General features: G+C 42.3%; 1 protein-coding gene across 11 annotated transcripts in view; it reads right to left on the bottom strand.

Annotated features, from left to right (window-relative positions):
• Positions 1-958: 958 nt before the first annotated feature.
• Positions 959-20,890, bottom strand: part of PHF21A (PHD finger protein 21A) — a 132,091-nt gene continuing 112,159 nt past the window's right edge. For 8 of the 11 annotated variants that reach the window (XM_077180154.1, XM_077180159.1, XM_077180155.1 and 5 more), the window contains 5 exons: positions 18,720-18,883; positions 14,012-14,167; positions 12,310-12,385; positions 11,874-11,977; positions 959-9,991 (listed from right to left, as the gene is read on the bottom strand). In XM_077180154.1, the coding sequence (XP_077036269.1) occupies positions 9,737-9,991; positions 11,874-11,977; positions 12,310-12,385; positions 14,012-14,167; positions 18,720-18,883 (755 nt within the window). In that variant the 3' untranslated portion in view covers positions 959-9,736. Of the gene's footprint in view, positions 9,992-11,873; positions 11,978-12,309; positions 12,386-14,011; positions 14,168-18,719; positions 18,884-18,950; positions 18,974-20,890 lie in introns of all 11 variants that reach the window. The other 3 variants (XM_077180158.1, XM_077180156.1, XM_077180157.1) reach the window with 1 other exon arrangement.

Below are 20,890 nucleotides of genomic sequence, written 5' to 3'. Positions count from 1 at the left end.
GTGCTGCAGGGACCCCAGCAGCCTGCCTGCACGGCCAGCACCTCTGAACTGGAGCCTCTGTCTTAGCATAGACTCAGTTTAATCACACCCAAGTAGAAGAAGACGTGGTTTCATGTGGCAGTGCTGCAGCTTGTCCTTGAAAGCCTTGACTTTATAAGACTCTTGGGAATAAAAGCCAGCTCTGAGGCCCCATGGGACACCAGCCTCACTTCTGCAGGGAGGAGGACGAGGATGGTTTGCCAGGAGCAAGTGTTGAGGCTTTATTTGGGAAAGGGCTGTGAAGACATTGCTCATCACTGTAAAGCCAAGGCAGCTCCACCTCACCAGTCCCTAGCAGGCAGCTTTTGTTTAATACAGCCCAAGCTCACAGACACTGTGCTGCTGCTGCACTAAGCAAGATCAGCGGGTTAGATCAGATGTAGACACTGCTAGAGCCATGGTGGAGCAGGGCTGAGCTGGAGCAGGCCTCTTGCAGACGACTCCTCGGTAGATAGGAGGCAATGGAAATGCTGGCTCTGTGGTTGTTTGGGAGGTGCACTGGCATGCCTGCAGCAGGAGGGCTGTACACCATCGTTTTCAGATAATCCTTCAGATAATCCTAGATAGTCACTAGCCCAAAATGTTCCTGCAAGGGTGGAGGTACTTGGAAGTAAGCCCAGCTTGAGCAGGTCTCCATGTGCCCTCTGCCGGGCAGCATCAGCTGGGAGGCACCCACAGAGTCAGAGCCAGAGAGATTGTCTGAACTGAGCACAGCCCCTTTTGGAGCTAAAATTTATTTCTCCTAACGTAGTGCCCTTCTCTCTGCCAAGAAAATGAGCCAGGATGTTACACAGTCCTTGCGCAGAGCCATGCTCAGACACCCCTCCTGGGGCTGGGGACTTGCTATGGGCACTGCTACAACCCCTGTGCCTGTGGGACCCACTGTCCCCTCCTGGTACATACAGCTAAGGAGACAAGATATTTTACTGTGTTTTATTTAGTAAAATGTTAAAATAAATAAATACAAATTGATCAGATGCTCTGTACCCCCTCCCCCCAACTTTAATTTGCTAAAATCTAAACACATTTGTACCAAAACTGAAACCACAAGGAACTTGAAGGCAGCAGATACTGCAGATCACTATGAGCATCAGGCTAAAAAAAATAGAGATATTTAAAAAACCCAAACCAGTTCACAAGTGGGTGTTCTCATGGTGTGATTCTGTGACAATAGAGCAGTACCAGTCAGAAAGGGCATTTTACACCAGGGCCTGCAAGGAAGGGAGATGGGTGGGGAATGGTACAGCACAGGTGCCACTGGCTGGCTCATGGAGGACAGAGCCCGTGGCTTTGCCATTAGCTTTGCCAGTCTCCAGCTGGGAGAGAAGCTGCCATCATCCAGTGCAGCACCAGGCCCGTGGCTACAGGGACAGCACTGCCAGAACTGGGAGCTGGTCACCAAAATCCCCTGGAGAAATCAGACAGACTGGGAGAAGGACCAGGCTCAGACACAGAGCCCTTCAGGGTGAGCTCCTGTTCCAGGCCCATGCCAGGACTCCCACTTTACAGCTCAGTCTTGGTGAAACACTAGGTGGGCACGGGGGAATGGGATGAAGCATGGCACACAGGTGAGGTGGTGGCATCAATAAATCTACAGATATGGTGCTGCTGTGACTGCAGGAACATGAAGCCATGATTGGAGCCTGAGTATTTTCTCTTGAACAAGCAGAGGGTTGTTCACAACCCTCCTCCCTCAGCTGCAGACATGGGGGGTGTTTGCAGAGCAGAGCCAGTCAGCTTGCTAAGGAAAACTGGGCATAGGCAGCCACCCCATTGCTGCTCCAGGCCTTGCAGGTGGCAGCAGCTCACCACCACCTGTGTCCACTGCTGTTGACACAGCAAAGTTGTTTCCTTCCTCCACAGGAGCCTGGACAGGTCGGCACTAGCAGGCTCCCCTGCTTCGTGCTGTTATCTTGTTTAATCTTTGCTCAATGGAGTTTGGAACACATGCTTTGCTCCTGTGGGGCTGTGAGAGGAAGCCAAGACACCTCTGACCGTGTAAGATGGCACCTGGGGGGACCCTGCAGCTGTAATTGGAGTGAAGCAGCTTGTGGGATATGACTGCTGCTGGCTCTGCAGGGGCTGCCAGGAAGCTTGTGCAGAAGCAAAAACCTTCTTTAAGGAGGGTCTTGGCTGCCTGTCACATAAGACATCAGGAGCAACTCAGAGACAACACACCTTCTGGAAGGGAGAGCAGACAGGTAAGACACTGCCTGGCTCTAGAGTCAATCACTGTTTTGATGTCAGTGATAATTTAAGTGAAGAAACATAAGAGACTATGCTTAGAAATCACACATTAGCCCAGAACAAGCAGAAACGTGCAGCCTCCCACCGCACCCAGCACGGGGCTTCTTTCAACAGTGCCTAGCCCAGTGCCTGCAGCCGTGGAAATCTGCTCTTCCAGAGTCAGAACTGCCAGTACCTGCCTTACAGAGGGGAACATGAGGCACAAAGCAATCTCTTTTCCTACCCCAGCAATTCTGGCCCCACCTGAGACACCAATAACAAGCTTGGATAACAAGCCAGAGGAACCCCTGCCCTTACACGTGCACAGCATGTACCCAGTGCTGCTGCAGTATCAAACCTCAGTGCTGGGGATCCAAAATCAAGGGTGGTCACAGAACACAGCCCCAGGAGCTGCCCTGTGACACTGCCTCCCTTCCCCACCTGAGCTATAGCCCCAAGGCTCACTAAGTTCTGATTGCTCACTGAGATAAGTGTTCTCAAAGTACAAAGGCAACAATACTTCATTTGTTTTCCAACAGAACAGATGTAAGAAAGCTGGTCACAAAAGGGGAGGGATTGGTTGAGGTTTATTTTTGCCAGTGTAAATTTAGGGAAAAGAAAAAAGATGCAAAAGCCAGTGCTGAGCTGATTGATACTGCTCACTGCTGCTGCTGCCTTTCTGTGCCAGCTCTCCACCCACGACAGAGCCACGCTCTCAAGGCTTTTGAGTTCCCCAGGCACTCCTTATAGTAAGCAAGTCCTTAAGTGCTTCTTCCTTTCTAGAACTAAGGACTGGGCTGAGTTTCTCCATCTGAAGCCTTTGACACCTGCTAGGATACTAGAGAGAGAACAGGCACAGAGCTTGCCCCTGGTTACACAGGAGAGCTGGGACAGCTGCTTTCCCAGGAGGGTGCCCCATGGTCTGGCTGCTGAGTGTAGCTGAGGGGCAGGCCCTCAGCTCCTCACAGGTTACATTGAACTTAACTCATGTCCCTTGTTTAGATGCACTGGGGAAATGTCCCTTTCCGTGTGTCCCTAAAGAAACCAGATCCTGAGAAAACAGGGAGTCATTGCTCACACAGAGGGATTTTGGCACAGAACTGCCATATATGACAGGCCAGAGAGCAGGGATCTTCCACAGCTACTTCAGGAGGTGGCTGAGAAGTACCTGAATCACACATCCTACTCCATATCATCTCTTTCATTCACACAGAACCCAAGACCTCTGGGAGCTGATGCTGGTTTCAGCTAGGCTCATTGTAACACTTGAACTAGGAAGGTGCAACCACACCAGCAGAGCTGAACCTTTAGCTAGTTGGAAATGCTTATAGCCAAGAAAACGTTTATTTAATACAGTCCAGATTAGAGTAAGCTCTAGCTGCCTCAAGGTCTGCTTGATCTGCTTTATCCCCATGTTGTAGCTTAAAAGTCAAATAAGGTTCTCATCAGGATGGGATCACTCAGCAGCAGAAGCAGAGCTAGGGATGTGCCTATTTCCTTTCCAATCTGCACCTAAGTAGCTCTTTTCTCTCACCACACCTGCTCCTTTTGGAATACAGACCATCCCATGTCAGAAATTGAGGTAGGATAAAAGAGTTTTGTTCTACTCTTTCCACTGAACTTTCAAACACTGTAACTACAGGAATACCTATCTACTCAGAAGGGAGACCTGTCTCACTCCTGGATTTTTCCTACCCTCACTTTCTCACCTAATATGGAGAGACCTCCATATTTTTTCTCTCTGTTCTGCTTTACTCCAAGTAATCTTTGTTTCCTTTGCTGCTCCTGCTTTTTCTCTCTTCCTTTCCATCTCCAGCCCTGTACCACTTCTCAAAAGAGGCTTCTGACCTTTAATCTGTCCCTTGCAGCATCCACCTCTGGCCAAGGGAAATGGGAAGCCCTGGCCTGGCTGTTCACATGAGATACACTCCAAGGACTTGCACAGCACAGTGATTTCCACAGCAGCCATGCTCTTGGCAAGCCTCTGTTCTGTTCACTAGTCAGGTATTTCAGTAATACTGACAGGAACACAGACAGACTCCCACACAGGTAAGCTCTTGGTTTTCTGATACAAGCCCACAATTAAATTAACCTCTGGGAGAGGCATTTGTCTTTTCATGGGTCTTTAATTACCAAGCTTACCAGTGCATGGTATAAATAATTTTCTTTATTGGCAAGTTGATCAACTATGTGCTCAGCCTATACAAGACACAGTGATGCAGAAAGTTCTTGTCCCAGGTAAGAGAGAAACAGGAGGGGAATGGGAACTAAGGGTAAAGGATAGAGGGACTCATAGTACTTTTCAAGTATTACATTCCATTCTGTAGGAGTTAGAAACAGGACTGAGGCTTAAAGAAGAGAGCAATAACTTGCTCTCTGAGCAAGAGAGCAATAACCTGGAGACAAGACATATGCAGCTCTCCCTTTTCCTGATCCCATCTGATTTTTGGGTCATCCTCTGGTCCATGTCTGACCACTGAAAACAAGGATCCAGCAGCATGTCACTGCAAGGTTTGCTCACACATCCTCAGAGACCAGTACCTAGCTGGCTGCTGGAGGGTTCTTTGGACCTTTTGCCTTCTAAATGCCAGAAACTACAGAATCCATAGTGCTTGGGAATGGACTTTGCTGAGGTAGTTTGTTGGCCAGGCAAGCCTAAGCGCCAAATGAATCAGCTGCACAACAAAACATCTTCCTCTTTCTCCAGGTTCCTGACTCCTACATACTCATCAGAAAACTCTTTGCACTAATCCAGCAAAGTTTAACTTGCATTGGATCTCTAGAATTCCAAGGGAGGACAACAGGAGGTGAAGAAGAGTCAAAACAATTCTAAAAAGACACAAGGAGCCCTGCCCAAAGGGGCATGTCCACAAGGAAGTGTAATACTGGAATTTTGGTGGTTGTCTGAGCAGCTCACTGAGAGAGGCCCTCAGTAAAAGAGTGAATTTTGGTCTAACATCTTAATATGTTATTTTAAAACCACATTTCATTAAAAGCATGTATTCATCATCTGTGCTTCAGAATCAAAGACGGTGCAACCCAGCTGAGGAAAAGAAAAGAGAGAAACACGTGCACTGCAAATTCACAAATGTTTTCTGCTGTATCCACATGAGAAAGAAATTTCAGAGTTTATTTCCTGTACTGTGGGCTGCCACAGCTTGATGGGGCTAAGAGGGAGGTTTCACCTCAGGTTCTCCTGAATGCTGACCATGCTGCTTTTCAGGGCTCTCTCTGCAACAGTAGAGGGAAGATTATTTGAAGCCAAGGCAGTCAGAATTAGGTTTCACATTTCTAGACATTTGGAGTACAGATTTGCTTTCTTAAGTCTAGCAAAGCTAAAATGCAATATTACTTTTTCTGCCAACAATAAAACCAATAGATCCACCCATAAAATTATCACTTCTTTAATTTCCAGGTTTTTAATTCATATCCCCACTGACAGAAACCTGCTTGCAACATAGAACAAAGCCCTGTTTTGCTCATGCAAAACATTAGTTCATCCTACCAATATGGTAACTCCTGGATAATGATGTCTTGGAAGAATCAGCCATGCTACTCACCCTACCTTCCAATCATCCCTAGAAGTATTGCATCCTCCATGTTTTGTACAGCAGCAAACCCACTGCTGGCTCTGAACAAAGACAATGAAAACACCACTGATGATACCAATACTTCTAGCCAGGTCACAGGCTCACTTTTCCACTCTGACCACAACACACCTTTCCTGCAGTTTAAAGAACAGCCAGAGAAGGGGAAAAGAAACTTCTGCAAAGCTTGCTCTATTTCTGAGCAAAGGAGCAGGGTGACTTCTTAAAGCCCTTAGCACTGGGCTGAGAGCCAGGACCATCTTTGATATGATACTCCTTTGTGGTCTCATTTCTTCCCTTATAACAGAGATTTAAAAGCCACTTGTTTCCCACCAATGACAAGCAATGACATAAGAATTAGTTAATATCTTGATGGTCGTTTGGAAAAACAAAACCACAGCCAGTGTGACAGCTTCCCAAAGAGCAGAAGTTTCAGTACAAACTCATTCTATCTCAAATATTACATGAGAAAAAACCCCAAACCAATATGAACCCAAAAGAAAAGTTTGATCATTAAGCTGTCACAGTTTAAATTTCTCCCTTGATTGGAAGCTCTTACAGCAGCTAGGAACAAAAACCATTTTCCTCTGTATTTAGCAAACACCAATTGCCCTTCCACCCTACTGTTGGTAATTGGGTAGAGATAACCCAAATTCACTGTGTCTACACAGCAGCATCATTGCCAGTGTCAGTGCAGCCCTAGGAATGCTCCTTGCCTATTGGCCAATACTGTTGCAGAGCCAGGAGAAAAGCATCTCAACAGGATCAGTGAGAGAGAAAGAAAACTACCTAAGCAGCATCAAAAAGTCTAAGATAATTTTTCTGCCAAGTAATGATTAACTAAAGGCATCCTTTTACAGTCTGGAACACAAACGCTGTAACAAAAGGGATACAAAATTTGTACCTATCTACTTGGGTTCTGGAGACAAGCAGATGCCTCAGGAAAGCAGTAATAGCTGTTTTAACATCTCCTGGCTGATTAACTTTGTGCAAATTTAAATATGGCTACTAGTGAATTTCATTCCCATCCTCTCCTGAATCAGCAAAGAAAACAGAAGGACTATTGAGTCTCCAGGCACAGCCTCCTACCTCTAAATAGTGCACTGCTTCCAAGAGAGCTCAGGTTAACACGGAAGGAAGAGCACAAGAACCACAAAGACTCAGCACACCTATCCCTGGAGACGGTCTCTTAGCAGGAATGCTCAATGCTTCAGAAGATGCTGTTAAGAATCACCCAAATGTTCAGCTGAAGACCAACATGTCCCAGAAGGCAGCTTCTCTTGAATACCTGGCTGTTAGCTGGTGGCTCATATTTTATAGAAGGCTCATGTTCAGTTTGTTTTTCCTCTTCAACCCTTGAAACAGACAGTCCTTTGTTTAAATGCTGTGGGTTGCTGGCCTAGTACTGCCCAATGGTAATGACCCCATTGGTAACTGGATTGATGGAAGGACATTTTTAGCATGATCCATTTTGACAGTGCCCAGCTGTCTCCCTGCCACTTCTGCTAACTTATCCTCCCAGCTCTGCTAGTTCCAGAACAGAACTCACACATCAAAAGACAGAGTTAGGGTTATCACTGGTTCAGCTCAGAAGTGTGTGTAAGAGTCCTTTCCCAACTTAGACAAATGTGAGAACTCAGGATAACAGTTCTGAGCCCAGAGCTGAAAATAGTGCATACTTCTACAGAAGGAATAGAAGACCTTAAAGGGCAGAAGGGCAACCTAAAGGAGAGGGAATAAAACAGCTCCAAGAGCCCCACAGAAGCCCACTTGGCTGGGGCAGCAAAGAAACTTTCTCAGGCTATGTGGTGTCTGGAGTATTCACTTGCTCAGAAATGCATCCTTGAAATGCAAAGCTTTTCTATCTTCCACTATGAACAGCTGAGCAGGTCTGCCTCACCACCCAACACATGCTCTCAAGGCCACCACACTGGGGACACAGCCTCACCTGGTTGTGTGGGCAGTGGCTCACTCTGCTCCCATGGGAAGTAAGGAAGTAAAGGTAGTTTTCCTGATACTTCCAGTGGAAATGGCCTTTGCCCAAACATGTAAATGCAGCAGTGAAACCAGACAGCTCTGGGACACAGAATCATCACCCTAAACTGAGCCAGACCCCACAATCAGGAAGCACAAGGCAAACTCTGCTGTCCAGAGTGAAAAGATTATACATTAGAGATGAACTTCTTGAACAAGAGGAGATAACAGAGGGTGATTTCAGTGCAACTCACTGTCTCTCATTCTCAAGCTCCAGTCAGTCTGTGTGACAGAACTATGAAAGCCTTACACGAGCACACTGCCAATTGCTTTTCTCTGGGTTACAAACACATGGAAGAATGGGAGAGAGATGGTAACAGCAGAGACAAGCCTGGGAGATCCTCCAGTGGGATGAGATCCAGCACTGTAGGATTTGATTCTCTTTAGACTTTAGCCAGTAGATGTATGGTAGAACCTATGGAAACTGTCCCATTAGATTTTAGAACACAAACACAGCAGAATGTCAGCATAAATAAGCGAAGTCTGTGTTAAAAAATTCTAAGTACACAGCATTTTCTCCAGTTCTGACACCTTTTTAATAGAAATCACTTGTTTAGGAAACAAATAGCACTTTTGTAATTTTTTTTTTACAATGTTTCTTACCTTGATCTTATTTTAAGTAACACTAGGAAGACCTCAATATCTTTTATTTTCCTTTTTAATTTAAAAAAGTTGGTTTTTTTTCCCCCAGATACAAAGATTTTGCCCTTGCATAAAAAAACAGTGCCCAAAACGATGACACAAGGACTCACAAAGACTCACTGTATCTCACTGACACTATTACTTCTAATCTATACCATGCAAGGTCCCATCTACCTCTTTAATTAGACTGTCAGCCTGAAAAACAGCTTTTCTATTCCTTATTTAGTTCTTGTTACCAAAAGAAGAGAAAGGAAGTGAAAGAAAAGGACATTTCTCTGTTGAGTTCACACATCTGGGTTATGTGCTACTTTGTTCAGGATACCTGCGTCATTTATAAATACAGAAAAGGGATGGAATCTCATTTTCAAGTAATTGATGCACATTTTCTCTTGGGACACCTCCATCCAATGCTCCAAGCTGACCCTGGCCCTCTCTTTTCCCATTCCCAAAACAGACTTTCTGGATGAGTGTGAGGACCCATAGGCTCTCAGGCACATGGCGTGATTCTTGGGGTGTCCTGTAGGGCCAGGAGTTGGACTCGGTGATCCTGACTCAGCATATCCTATGATTCTATGTGCTGGTTACTCAGTGAAAAGTCCATCTCTTTTCCTTTTGTACATCTCCTGTCTAAACAATAGTAAATACTGCTTATTTGATAGACTTGTCCCTTCTGGGCACTGGGATTTGATAATTTATATTTCTGGTTTTTTGGTTTAATAGTACTGAGAGTTTAGAAACAGGAAAAGCCCATAGGCTCTTTGGACTTGTTTTTGTTTTCCCCTAGCTAAACAAACTGTTCTGCAAATAGGAACTTGAAACCTGCTCTCCTCCCTTATCCCTGCTCCTCACCCCAAACAAAAATAAAACAAACCTATAGTGGCTGTGGAGGCTGCTGCAGGCACACACTGGTGTAAAATATAGAGAGAGTAAATATATTATTTCACTTGGCATGGTGCTGGCAAAGAACCCCCAGCTGGCACTATTCATGTAACATGATCCAAACTTCGCATGTACACACAGAATAAGAAGGATCGATTGGCAAACTCCAGTGCCGCCTGGCACAAGCATCTTCACGCTCTCTCTGGAACCAAAGAACTAAAGAATTCTGCACTTTCCAGAAGAAATCCAGTTTTGCTTTTCTAGAGTTTCTTTATTTTGCTCTTTCTCCTCGCCGCCACCTCCCTTGGCTCCTTCTTAACTTGGCTGTGTTATTTAGTCTCATCGCCCTTGTTACAGTTCACCATGCAGCTCTGGGAAGGGGAGGGGGCTAAGGTGGAGGTGGCAGCATTAGTATTGTTAGTGGAGTCCATGCCGTTGGAGATGGCTACTGAATTGACCTCAGAGTTTATGGGTTTTGAAAGGTCGATGCCTTGGATGAGGCGGATCAGCTGTTTTACCTTCTCCAAGGAGCTGTGCATCTCCTTCTGTTTTGCAAGGATGGTATTCTTCATTTCCATGCATTTCTACAGCAAAGCAGAAAACCAGTAATAAGTTCGAGCTTATGAATGAAAGAAGGCAAGCGAAGGAATATGATGTTCACAGATCTAAATGTAAGTACCCAGAAAAAACTGCAGCTGCAACTTCACTTTTCCAGCCTAGAAGAAAAGAGTCTCTAGGCTGTGTTCAGAGGAGAATTCATATTTGCAGGCTGAGGAAATAAAATAGCTGTCACCTGGTATGGCTCCTTTTCATTCCAAGGTGTTGTGCAAATGAACACAGACAGCTCTGTCCTTTTGTGTTTCTTTTGAAGGAAAACTTCCAAGTGTATGTTCTTACAATTCTTTCTATTAGTATTGCATTACTGAAATTTCTTTAACTCAGATCTGCAAGCTCAGGCATCCCACTGCAGCTGACTGCTGACAGTGTGTGTGCAAACCATTAATGGGATACAGCCTTTGCTTTCACATACATTTTAGCAGGAACATCACTTCCTCTCTCAATAAGTAAAAGGGCACTTGAAAAGGAAACCAAACTCCTCTTCACTTGAAAATCTTATTTTGTGGCCACTTCATTCTCTTAGAAGTGGTAGTAACATAGCTAGCTCATCAGCTAAGTGCCAGGGCAAGGTAACTTTAAAAAAAGCCCACAGATGATGTTTCAAGAGTGAAAAACTGCTTATATGTATATTTGAAACTCACAAAAATGAGGAAACAGTAGCTATGTCTGTTACATTCAGGTTTTTACATGAAGATGGCAATCTTCCTACATTTTTAAAATCTTTTATCCACACTGATCTCCAGATACATTTAGCTTTAATGTTTTCACATGTAGCTCATGGCATCATAATAACCCTAAAGCATCTAGACCTAATATGCCTGTTTTGGACAGGTCCAATATGAACATTCTCCTTGCCCACTGCCAATCCCTCATGTTAAGGCCTTGTATCTGCCTGGGTACACCACTCAGAAATGGTGATAGTTGTCTAGTACTGCTCAGGTTACACTCAGCTACTGCTAACCAGAAGGTGACAGTCCACAGAACTGTTAGCCAGCCCCTCACAATCATTTTATTTGTATTGACAGCACTGAGGGGTCTGTAAAAATGGGACACTTTTGCTCTAATAGGCAAAGACAGGAAAAGTGCAGCCTGGAAAGTGCATCTGTATCTAAAAAGTCTGTAATTATGAATCCAACCTTACAGATGTTGCCACACAGGAGATTATATTTTCATTATGTGATACTGACTAGGGCTGCACCAAGAAGGGGCTCAAACTTTACACTGGCATCTCAAGAGACTAATCTGCACATTAAGGTGAGAAGAGTGACCAAATCAATATGTATGTTCCAATTACTGCAATAAACTAAGGTAGAAGCCAAGATTTCTGGTTTGAAGTATGACATTGTCTAGTTAATATCATGCAGAGACATGTGCAGTGTCCAGCTGCTGACTGCCAAAGCAACACAGCAAGGTCCTGAGAGTCAGCCACAAGGAAATGGTCACTTTTGCATCAGAAAGGTCTGGAGAGTGCACCAAGCCTGAAACTGTCACTACACACAGAGACCAAACCATTCTTGTTAAAGTGAGCCACTAGAGCTGGACTCCATCTACTGCCCACAGACAAAACCACTCTGGGTCATTTTTGTCACCTGCTGATGTGAAATGTCACCATACATCTACCTACATGTTCAGCAAGGATCATGTATAAGAGACTCAATGTAAGCATATGTTGCCTTTATTTCATTCCTGCTCCTCAAAGTCCTAAAAAGCAAAGGAAAGCACTCACTCAATTCTAAATAAATCCAGTGGATGACAGGTCTAGTAGATGGAGTTGCTCTGTAATAGTTTTCTCCCTGCATTGTGGCACCAGAACACAGGTCAAGGGTTATTTGGGAGGACAATACTCACTGTTATAGAATTGCTGAGCTGTTTGACCTTCTGCTCTAGTTGTTCTCTTTCCTGTTTTAAATCTGAACTCCATTTAAGTAGTTTCTGTTTTTCCTCTTCTTTTGCTGCAAAACAGAATATTAAACAGAATATTTTAAATATTTCTCTTACAATAGTGGATAGAGGGTCTAAACTGCTTCATGTAAAGGGGGGAATTGTGTTTAAACCAATGCTTAACAACTTGTGCACTGAATCACTCCCAAAATTTTACCTACATGCATGAGCATGACAGACTTAAGAAATATTTAGACTGCTATTTTCACTTCACTAGTGATTAAGGTTATTTCCTTTTGTATGACAAAATTTCCTTTTGTAAAGGAAGTACCATTCTATCCCACTCCAAAAATAACATCTTCCATTATTAAAAGTGAAAGAAAAGTGTTCATCATTTTCTTACCTGCTTTATATGCAATATATGAATGAACAATTGCTAAAGTTCCTGGCCATGGGATTGCTTCCTCCTTCTTTAGCATCTGAAAGAAAATTTTCATAGAGATTTAGCTGGTAAAAAACCTACCTCAGAAAAAGTAAAAAGGAGAGAGAGAAAGAGGGAAAGATTGAGGATTTTCTTTCATGGCTACCATTAGCCTCAGCACTGTTAACAAGAAGCTTCACAGACCTGATCTGAGATTTAACAGAAGGAATTATTCACAACTGTATTGTGGCTCCCACAAAGCAAGCCTATTTCTTACAAATGTCAGCATTTTCCTAAATTCCCTCCATAGCCACAAATAAAGTCTGCTAATGATACTGAACAACTTAAAAGAGGAATGAAAGGATAGTATATCTGAACACAAAACTTGCCAGGAGACATAAAAATTACTTCATGGTTCAGTCAAATTGCTGATCTTAGTTGTTGTGGGAAAGAAGTTTTCATGCTGCAGCTGAATCTCCGCACCCTAGATTCAAACATCACACTTCTGGCTAATAAAACACGAAACTGTCCCATCACTCCTTCTTATCAGAATCATCTTAATAGACTTGTCAAACTCTCTTTATAAGGGTAAGCACCATTTACGTCTTTCAGATCCTTCCTACATTTTGCTTCCTAACAAACTTTAAGAGGAAAGACACATATTTTTAGTACAGGATCAGAGTGGTGTCTCAGAATACAGAGGACTTGGTCAGTTTACAGTGAAGTTCCTCAGATTTCCTCCTTAATTTTGTTGGAAGCTATCACAGAAACATGAAGAGGAGGGATAAGGTGGGAGTAGGCAAGAGCAGGAGTATCCAAGTCAAATACTCCCTCCTCTCTGGCAACTACTGACCAAGTCACTTGAGTTTTGCATTTTCATTCTTTTGAGCAGCACATCATAGGTCAGGCTGTTTTCTCATGCTACCACTGGTACACCAAAGGCCACGTGGCTGACCAAGCAATGAGCTGTGTTAGACAGGACACAGCTCCAGACTGCCTATTATCAACAACCCTTTGCATCTCCTAGAGCTCCCAGGAAGGGTTAGGAATACAACAGTTTACTTCTTCATCTTGTATGCAATCTCAATGCAATTATAAACAAAATATTAAAATATAACCTGCTCACTTCAACTGTATATTTTCAGAGAATGATCTGGAAGGAAACTGTTCACCTATACTCAATATACTGATGCTGGATGATATTATTGAAGAGATCACTGAAGACAGTGATCAGACCTTCTACTTTTGATTTATATAAGCAAGCAGGGGCTTATATTTGCTCTATCTATTGAGGTGGGCTTGTGCAAATGCTTTATTTGTTTGTCCAGAAGAATATACTAATAACTTTTGAAGTAACAATGAGCTTAAAATGAACAGCAGAATTTCTATGGGTGGTAGATAATCTTTCAAAAAGTCCGCATACTTTGATCCAGAAAAAGAGTAAAAAGATAAGGGTAACAAATAGAGACCATGAATTAAGAAGCAAGACTTGACAGTTTTGTATTAGCACACATTCCAACAGAGGTAATTCAATGAAATTCACACAAGCCTTATTGCACACAAAATAGATTTGTTCAGTGTCAGGCTGTCTTGGTCTAAGTAACCCAAGCAATCTGGTTATTTTCTTTAACACCAAAAAATCTTCACATGCATTGCACATAACTCCCTGTCTGTCAAACAATACCTGGTCTTGACATTTGGGACAGATCCACATGCCCTTAGGAATGGTTTTCAGAGGCGGGTCCAGGCAATCCAGGTGATAAACACGTGAACATGTGTCGCACATCAGCAACTGCCCGCTTTTTCTGCAAACACTGCAAAAATCCTCATGGATATCACCCTACAAAATTAAGGGGAAAGGGTTTGGGTGAGAGAATGCAAGAGAGAAGGCAAAAAGTGAACTTTGACATTTGATATCTATATCTTAGTTGAATTCAAGGTTTACAGCACCAACTATTTTTAAGGTGATTCCAAAAGGTCAAGCCCTTTTTAGACTGTGAAACAGGAAAACCATGCCAGATGTCAGAAACACTGACATCTTTCCTCCCAAACACTCCTCTGTCCTCCCAAGGCAAAATGGTACAGCAAACACTTATTACTATAGCTTCTCTTAACTACTGCTACCCCATAGCCTTTCTTCTTTAAGATTCCCTCTTTACCCTAATCTTTTTATTTGCCTGAAGTGATGAGCTACCCACTTTCTTAACCCTCCTGATTTTTGGATGTAAGCCCAACTCCACTCCCAGAATGCTGATTAGGCTGTCTCTTGGCAGTAGTAGTATGTAAGAAACCCCAACTGAGTGACCTAAAAGAACACTGTTAAATATTTAGGTCACCTTTTAAAATGAAACTGTAAGGAAAAGGTGTTGTGCTTCTAAATGAAAAAGAATAGAATGAATTATGTTCTGAGACAATTCTTTTTACTTCACTTAGGCTTCCTCAAGTTGCACCAAAAAAAGCTGTGACTCAAAACTTTCTCATTGTCTACAGAGAGTGGATTGTTTCATCACTAACATAGACTGAGAGCTAGGATGAAAAAGTACCAAGAGAGATTTTTCTAACATTTTTTAAAAGAAAGAATTGAAAAAATGACTAGCCGTGTCTTTTAAAACAGCTAGGTTTAGTTACTATTGCATTTCCATCAGAGAGAGTTCTTTTCTACAGCCATTAACATCCCAAAAAGGCAAGTCTGATTTTTGTTTCTTCTTCTCTCTCTCTCTCTCTCCCCCCCTCCTGTTTTGATTTGATTTTCAGATATTTGAATGAAGAGGCATGATAGAAAGCTGGCTCAGCGATCCTAGAGGAAGCAAGGGGCACCCCACCCTCTCCTCTGACCACCAGGCTCTCCTGGCAACTCCACATGTCCAAGGCCCCACCTGGTGTCTGAAGTGCACCCTGTCACTGACTCACAACAAAGTTGCACACACACGCAGATCTGCAAGACTGCAATCATAAGATGTGTGTGTGGAGCAGAACTGTGGGTACACACTGTCCTGTATGAAATACCAGCCTATGCAAGGTTTCATTTTGGCGCAGATCATCTCTTCACACGTGCAAACAATTTCGATCAGTTTGGAGGGATAGCAGATTTGGCCGTGCACTCACATATTAAGGTGCCCGACAAGAAAAATTACAGTAATCTCCACTATGGATGACAAAATACACATGTAAGAAGAATGACACATGAGCAATCTGCTCAGGTTTCTACTTCCCAGTTCTATTGCTGATGTGGCCCTTCTTCAAAGGGAAAGCTCTTCTAAATTCCCAAAGTTAACACTGATTTCATGTTTTGTAAAGGATCAATCTTCAGTGAATTTTCAGTGCCATGTTTTGGATCCCTAACTCCCTGGGATAGTTGAGAGCTGAGTTAGGGTATTACTACACCTTTAACACCAAAGAGTTCCTCAGTGTTAAATGAAGATCTAAATGAGTGGCATTTCATGCTTCTTGTGAAGTTATGTGTTGTAACCAGGCTGGGAAGAACTTCTTTCCCTCTATCCTGCATTCTCTGAGTACAAGGAAAAGGCAGCAGGCAAGAGATATCATATAAGCTAAAATAAAATCCTCTTCAAGATAAGGAGAAGTTTAAGAGGGGAATCTCTCATTTTAGAAAAAAATTTCTAGAGAATTACGTATCTTAAGATGCATTAGTTGCCACAGACTACACAATGGCTTTTGGTAACAAAGTGCAAAATATTGGTGTGCTGAAAACCAAACCTGTTATGTCTCATATCCTGCAGAAAGAGCCCTACAAAAGAGACACATATGCAGTTTCTTCTTAAGGGGAGACATTTAGAAATTTAGACCCAGAATGTCCCAAATTCAACTGAGTGCTGAAAAACCTGTAGTGATACAGGTGACTAGTGCACAGTGCAGCTGAATGCACAGAGATGCCAACACACATGCACAGAAATCACAGTCCTATTTTTGGTAATGCAAAATTCAGGGCAATTCCTCAGAGTTAACAACTGTCCTTACCAAAATCGCAGTCAGTGTTTGATTCCAAAAAATTGCCCCAGGTCTTATGGACAGTTCATAAATATATGCATAAAGGGGAGGCTGGTATTGGTGTTGTGACATGCACCCACTAACCTCAGCTTCTGAAGCAGCTTTGTGTAGGCTACAGCCAGCCAGCTTAGGCTAGGGCAGAGCTCACTGAGGCTGCTCAGACATGCTACAGCCTGGAGTGACCGAAGAATAATTTCAGAACAGATACCATAAAAGGTGATTTAACGTCACTTTCTGCTCTACTTCCTCTTCACAAGGGACCAGGGAAGGGTCCCACAAGGGAGAATAAATTTAAGCTTTCTGGACAGCTAACAGTTTCATTTATTTTGATAAAGTGTCTAGAGCAGCGGGGCCTGGCTTTAGGCAACTGAACCGAATAATTCAGTAACAAAAGCAGCTTGTGTGCTTGAGTTTGTAATATCTATACTTATATGTACATTTAACTGGAATAAAATGGGAAAACTAAATATTCTGCAACATTTGTTCATGATTATATAAATAAAGATGATCATAGTGTATGATGTAAGTGAATTAAATGATCAGAAGCAATACTAATTCTGGCATATTCTAACTTTTATGGGCTTGACTTTGCAATCTGAAAGTTCTACAATGCTCCTCTCAATTGAAACACTGTTTTGATATAAATGTTCACTAATAAGAAGGCATTTTGTGACCAAATACTTGAATCATCACTAAAACAGAGATTTTTGCACAGTTCTTATTGCTGAGTAATTGACCTTCGAAGGCAATTGCTATTTTCGGGGTGAATGTGCCACTACTGCATGAGGGAGAGCCACACATAACCAAGTGCCTCATAAGTGGCTCACATAACCATTTGGCAAGACAATTGCCGAATTGGAAAAGAGAAAAAAAAGGGAGAGGAAAAAAAAAAGAGGTTTTGCTCAATCCTGCCTAGTGCATTATTTCCTTCCTTTTCCCAGGTTCTAGACCTACTTTCTACCCCTTCATCCTTATCACCAATCCTATCATAAGTTTCTGCTTCATCCTCCCTTCAAAATTTCTCCCTGTCATTCAGAGAATAACATTTTAGGAAAAATTCAAGAAGGCTGTTCTTGTCCACTGTGCCTCATGCCAAGTGCTTGGCCCAATTTGCAATTTTCATAGGCACTGCAGAAATAGGGCAACAACTCATCATACTCTTTTGAGAGCTCTTACACAGTAGGAAAACACTGAGCAGTATACACACACATGAGAGATGGAAAAGACCCCCACCACATTATCCAGTCCTTCTCTTGGGGCCAGTGTAAACTATGTGCTCTTCAGCACATTTGCAAGTAATCTGTATTTCGTATTTTTAAAAGTCCCCAGAGATGGAGCTGTCCCAACGTATCCATGAGGGGCTATTCCACAGTCCCATTTATTTGGCTGTCAGGAAAGGGGTTTTGCAGTCATGTGCTATCCTGCTCTAAAAAATGACTATATAAAAGAGAACCTTATAAGTCCACATGTGTATTCCCTGGCTATCTGAATTACATCTATTTATTTCAGTGCTTCAGACACACTTGCACTACTCCAATTCCTGTTACCTCTGCAGAACAAGTACAGTTCAGAGGCAAGGAACTGGCCTCTATTCCCTGTTCTACATGATCAGTAGAGTTGGTCTCTCAGTCCATGTTCTTACAATGGTGCAACTAGACAGATGAAAATAGAACAACCCAGCTTTTCCTTAAAGGCCATTTCAGATGGTTGGGCCTCAAGAATATGTGACTGTCTTTTCTAAAAGAAGAACTGCAGAAGGAGAGTGTAGCACCAGTGTGAAGAAATAACCAAGCACCTTTTGATTCTTAAACTATGCCTGTAAATACCAGTATTCTAAAAGCAAGCTCTTAAATGAAAGTACATTCCAGCTCCTGAGGACTGTTTTACCCCCACTGAAAAGTCCTACACACTTTCTGCCAAATCAGTGCCACAAATACTGCTCCTGGCTGTTCTGCATGATGAAGCAGTTTCCATCCTTCTCTCATTATAAAAACACAACTTTTTGTTATTATGGCCAGTAACTAATACTATTCATTCTCCTCTTCCCCACCCACCCCACACACCCCCTGGCCCTTTTCCATGGATGACAGATTCAATTCAGTCAGACAAGATCTCAGAAACTACACAAAGGAAATGAGCTCATCTAGCATGCCTGGTGCCTCCCAATGTTTCAATCCACTGAAGGAGTTATAAATAAAATCTCATCAGGATAACAACACAGGTGCAGGAGGAAAAAAAAGGGTGTTAAAAATGCTGGACTGTTTCATTGCACTAAGTCAGGACAAACGATGAGTGAGATTAAAGGAACAAAACCTGCAGTGATTTTCCTTGTGCCTGTTTTGAGTAACTTTCTAAAAGTAACCCCCTCCCCAAGAGTTACTTACGTCTGTGGAGCTGGGGCTAGGCAGGGACACAGGCTGAACAGCTGCGGGAAAAGTAAATGTGCTCTCTGTCTTTTCATTTTCAGGGGAGTCGGGATAACTGGAGAGAGGGGACGTGGGGGTCAAAGCCCCGAACCCCAACACCGTGTTGTATTTAGGTGGACGACCTACATATTAACAACAGGGAACACAAACGAAACAAAAAAAAAAGAAAGGAAAAATGATCTTACATACCTTTGGCCAGTGGTCCTCATTGGCTAGCGTGAAAAAGGAAATGATGTAGCACAGAGAGGAAGTTAATATAAAAGTCATAAGTGAAAGGACAGAAGCAAAGATTTAAACATTTTTTAGAAATCTTTAAGTAGAATTTTGCAAGGAAAGAACATTTAAAAGATGTATTTCAGAAGGAAACAGAAATAAGCTCTGTAGAGGGTCAAAGAATTATTCCCACAAAAGCAGCATGGGGACAGTTGCTACTCCTAAAAATGAGGCTATTCAGTTTTTAGGGGAAAAATGTCGGCATCGAAGCTCCACAGAAGCTACAATAACTACTAATAAATCCTTTCTGCTGTTATCCCACACCTCCCTATCTTTCTAAGTGTCAGCATAAATCTACACAGAGGTTAAATCCTTTATCAGAGGCCAACACTCACCACCCCCCCACTTTTCTTTCCCATTTTTTAAACCTCTCAGTTCACAGACCAGCACTTTCTACCCTACTGGTACATTTTTAAAATTAGGCTACCTAAGAACAGGTTTTGTTTTCTGACCCATAACTAATATCAGTTTTAACCTATCATTGGTCTTTTACTGTAACCCACTCCATATTCTGTGTTCTTTCTTAGACTTTCTCAGCCACGTATGTTTGATTATGCACAATGCCTAGATACTCCTTTAGACTAGCAGATGTGCAAAATGTCTTCATACAATTCTTATAAAATTACAAATGCAAAGCAAGACAGCAAAAAACCCAGTATGCAACCATCATTTCTGCCTTCCTTCTCCCAGGTAATTTATAGATATGTAAACATAAAGGAGTTAGGATCTAGGAATAATTCCCCAGATCTTATGTTTACAGATTGGCAGTCTATACCTATTAACATGCTAAACCTTGCATTTAAGGTCTGGATATGTTCCAGCTCTAAGTATGTCCTTGGAAATGGATTTCTGCTAGTGATGTCCACGGGTGAAATTTCTGACATGCTCAGCACCATCTATAATTAAACTAAAGCTCTCAAGGGCAAATGCTTACAAAAGCTTTTCACTCAATATATTGCTGTATTAAATTACAAAACAAATGTATACTTCCAAATCTTTTGTCAATTGAAAACACGTGCTACTAATTTGGTACCGATGCAACATAAAGGCTCACTCACAACAGGGTGTGATGAAAAAAATAGAAAATATAATAGCCAGTTGCAAAAACAGGGTAAGAGAGTATCAAGTACAAATGCATGCAATCATTTTCATTGATACAGTAATTGTTCACTATAGGGTCTAAAATAAAATTAAGAAATCATTACTAGAAGAAGGAACATTTACTTATCCACAGAATAAATGCAAAAACCTTCTATTTAAAATCTACATCATATTATTTAAAAAATACATTTAATGTTTTTAGGGGATAGCACCAGAGACACATCTTTTATTTAAAAACAGCATAGCTGCAGAAGTGTCAGCTTTGCCACGTTGTCTGCTGGACTGAAAACATGGATCAAGAACAGAATATGTCAAATTAATATTTCATCTTGCAGACAAAACCCCCAAAAGATAATGGAACTGGTCAGTGCTAGGTGAGAGACTGGTTTAATTTTTTTAAAATCTGATTTATTACTTTTTTTACACAGAAAACTTAGGATAGAGAAGGTATTATGAGTCTTTAAGGACTGTAGAAAATCATCAAAAATCAGGTAAACATTGTCAGGTAGGTGTGGTTGATGCCATGCACAAATAATGGCATCACATTCTCTCCCATACTGTTCTGCTTCACTTGTTTCACCATAAACTAAGTCTTAAAATTTTATCTGTTCTACAGAAGGATTTCTTCTGAATAGTACTGCATGCCTATATGAAAGATCATCTCTCATTTTAGGACAAGTGGCACTCTGGTTGCAGTTAAAGTGCTTAGTGTGAGCACGATAGCTTTTCTCACCCAGGGCAAGTTCTTTTGAAGG

Source organism: Agelaius phoeniceus, chromosome 6 (assembly GCF_051311805.1).
Source record: "Agelaius phoeniceus isolate bAgePho1 chromosome 6, bAgePho1.hap1, whole genome shotgun sequence".
NCBI lineage: Eukaryota > Metazoa > Chordata > Aves > Passeriformes > Icteridae > Agelaius > Agelaius phoeniceus.
This window is presented reverse-complemented; position numbering and strand designations above follow the sequence as displayed.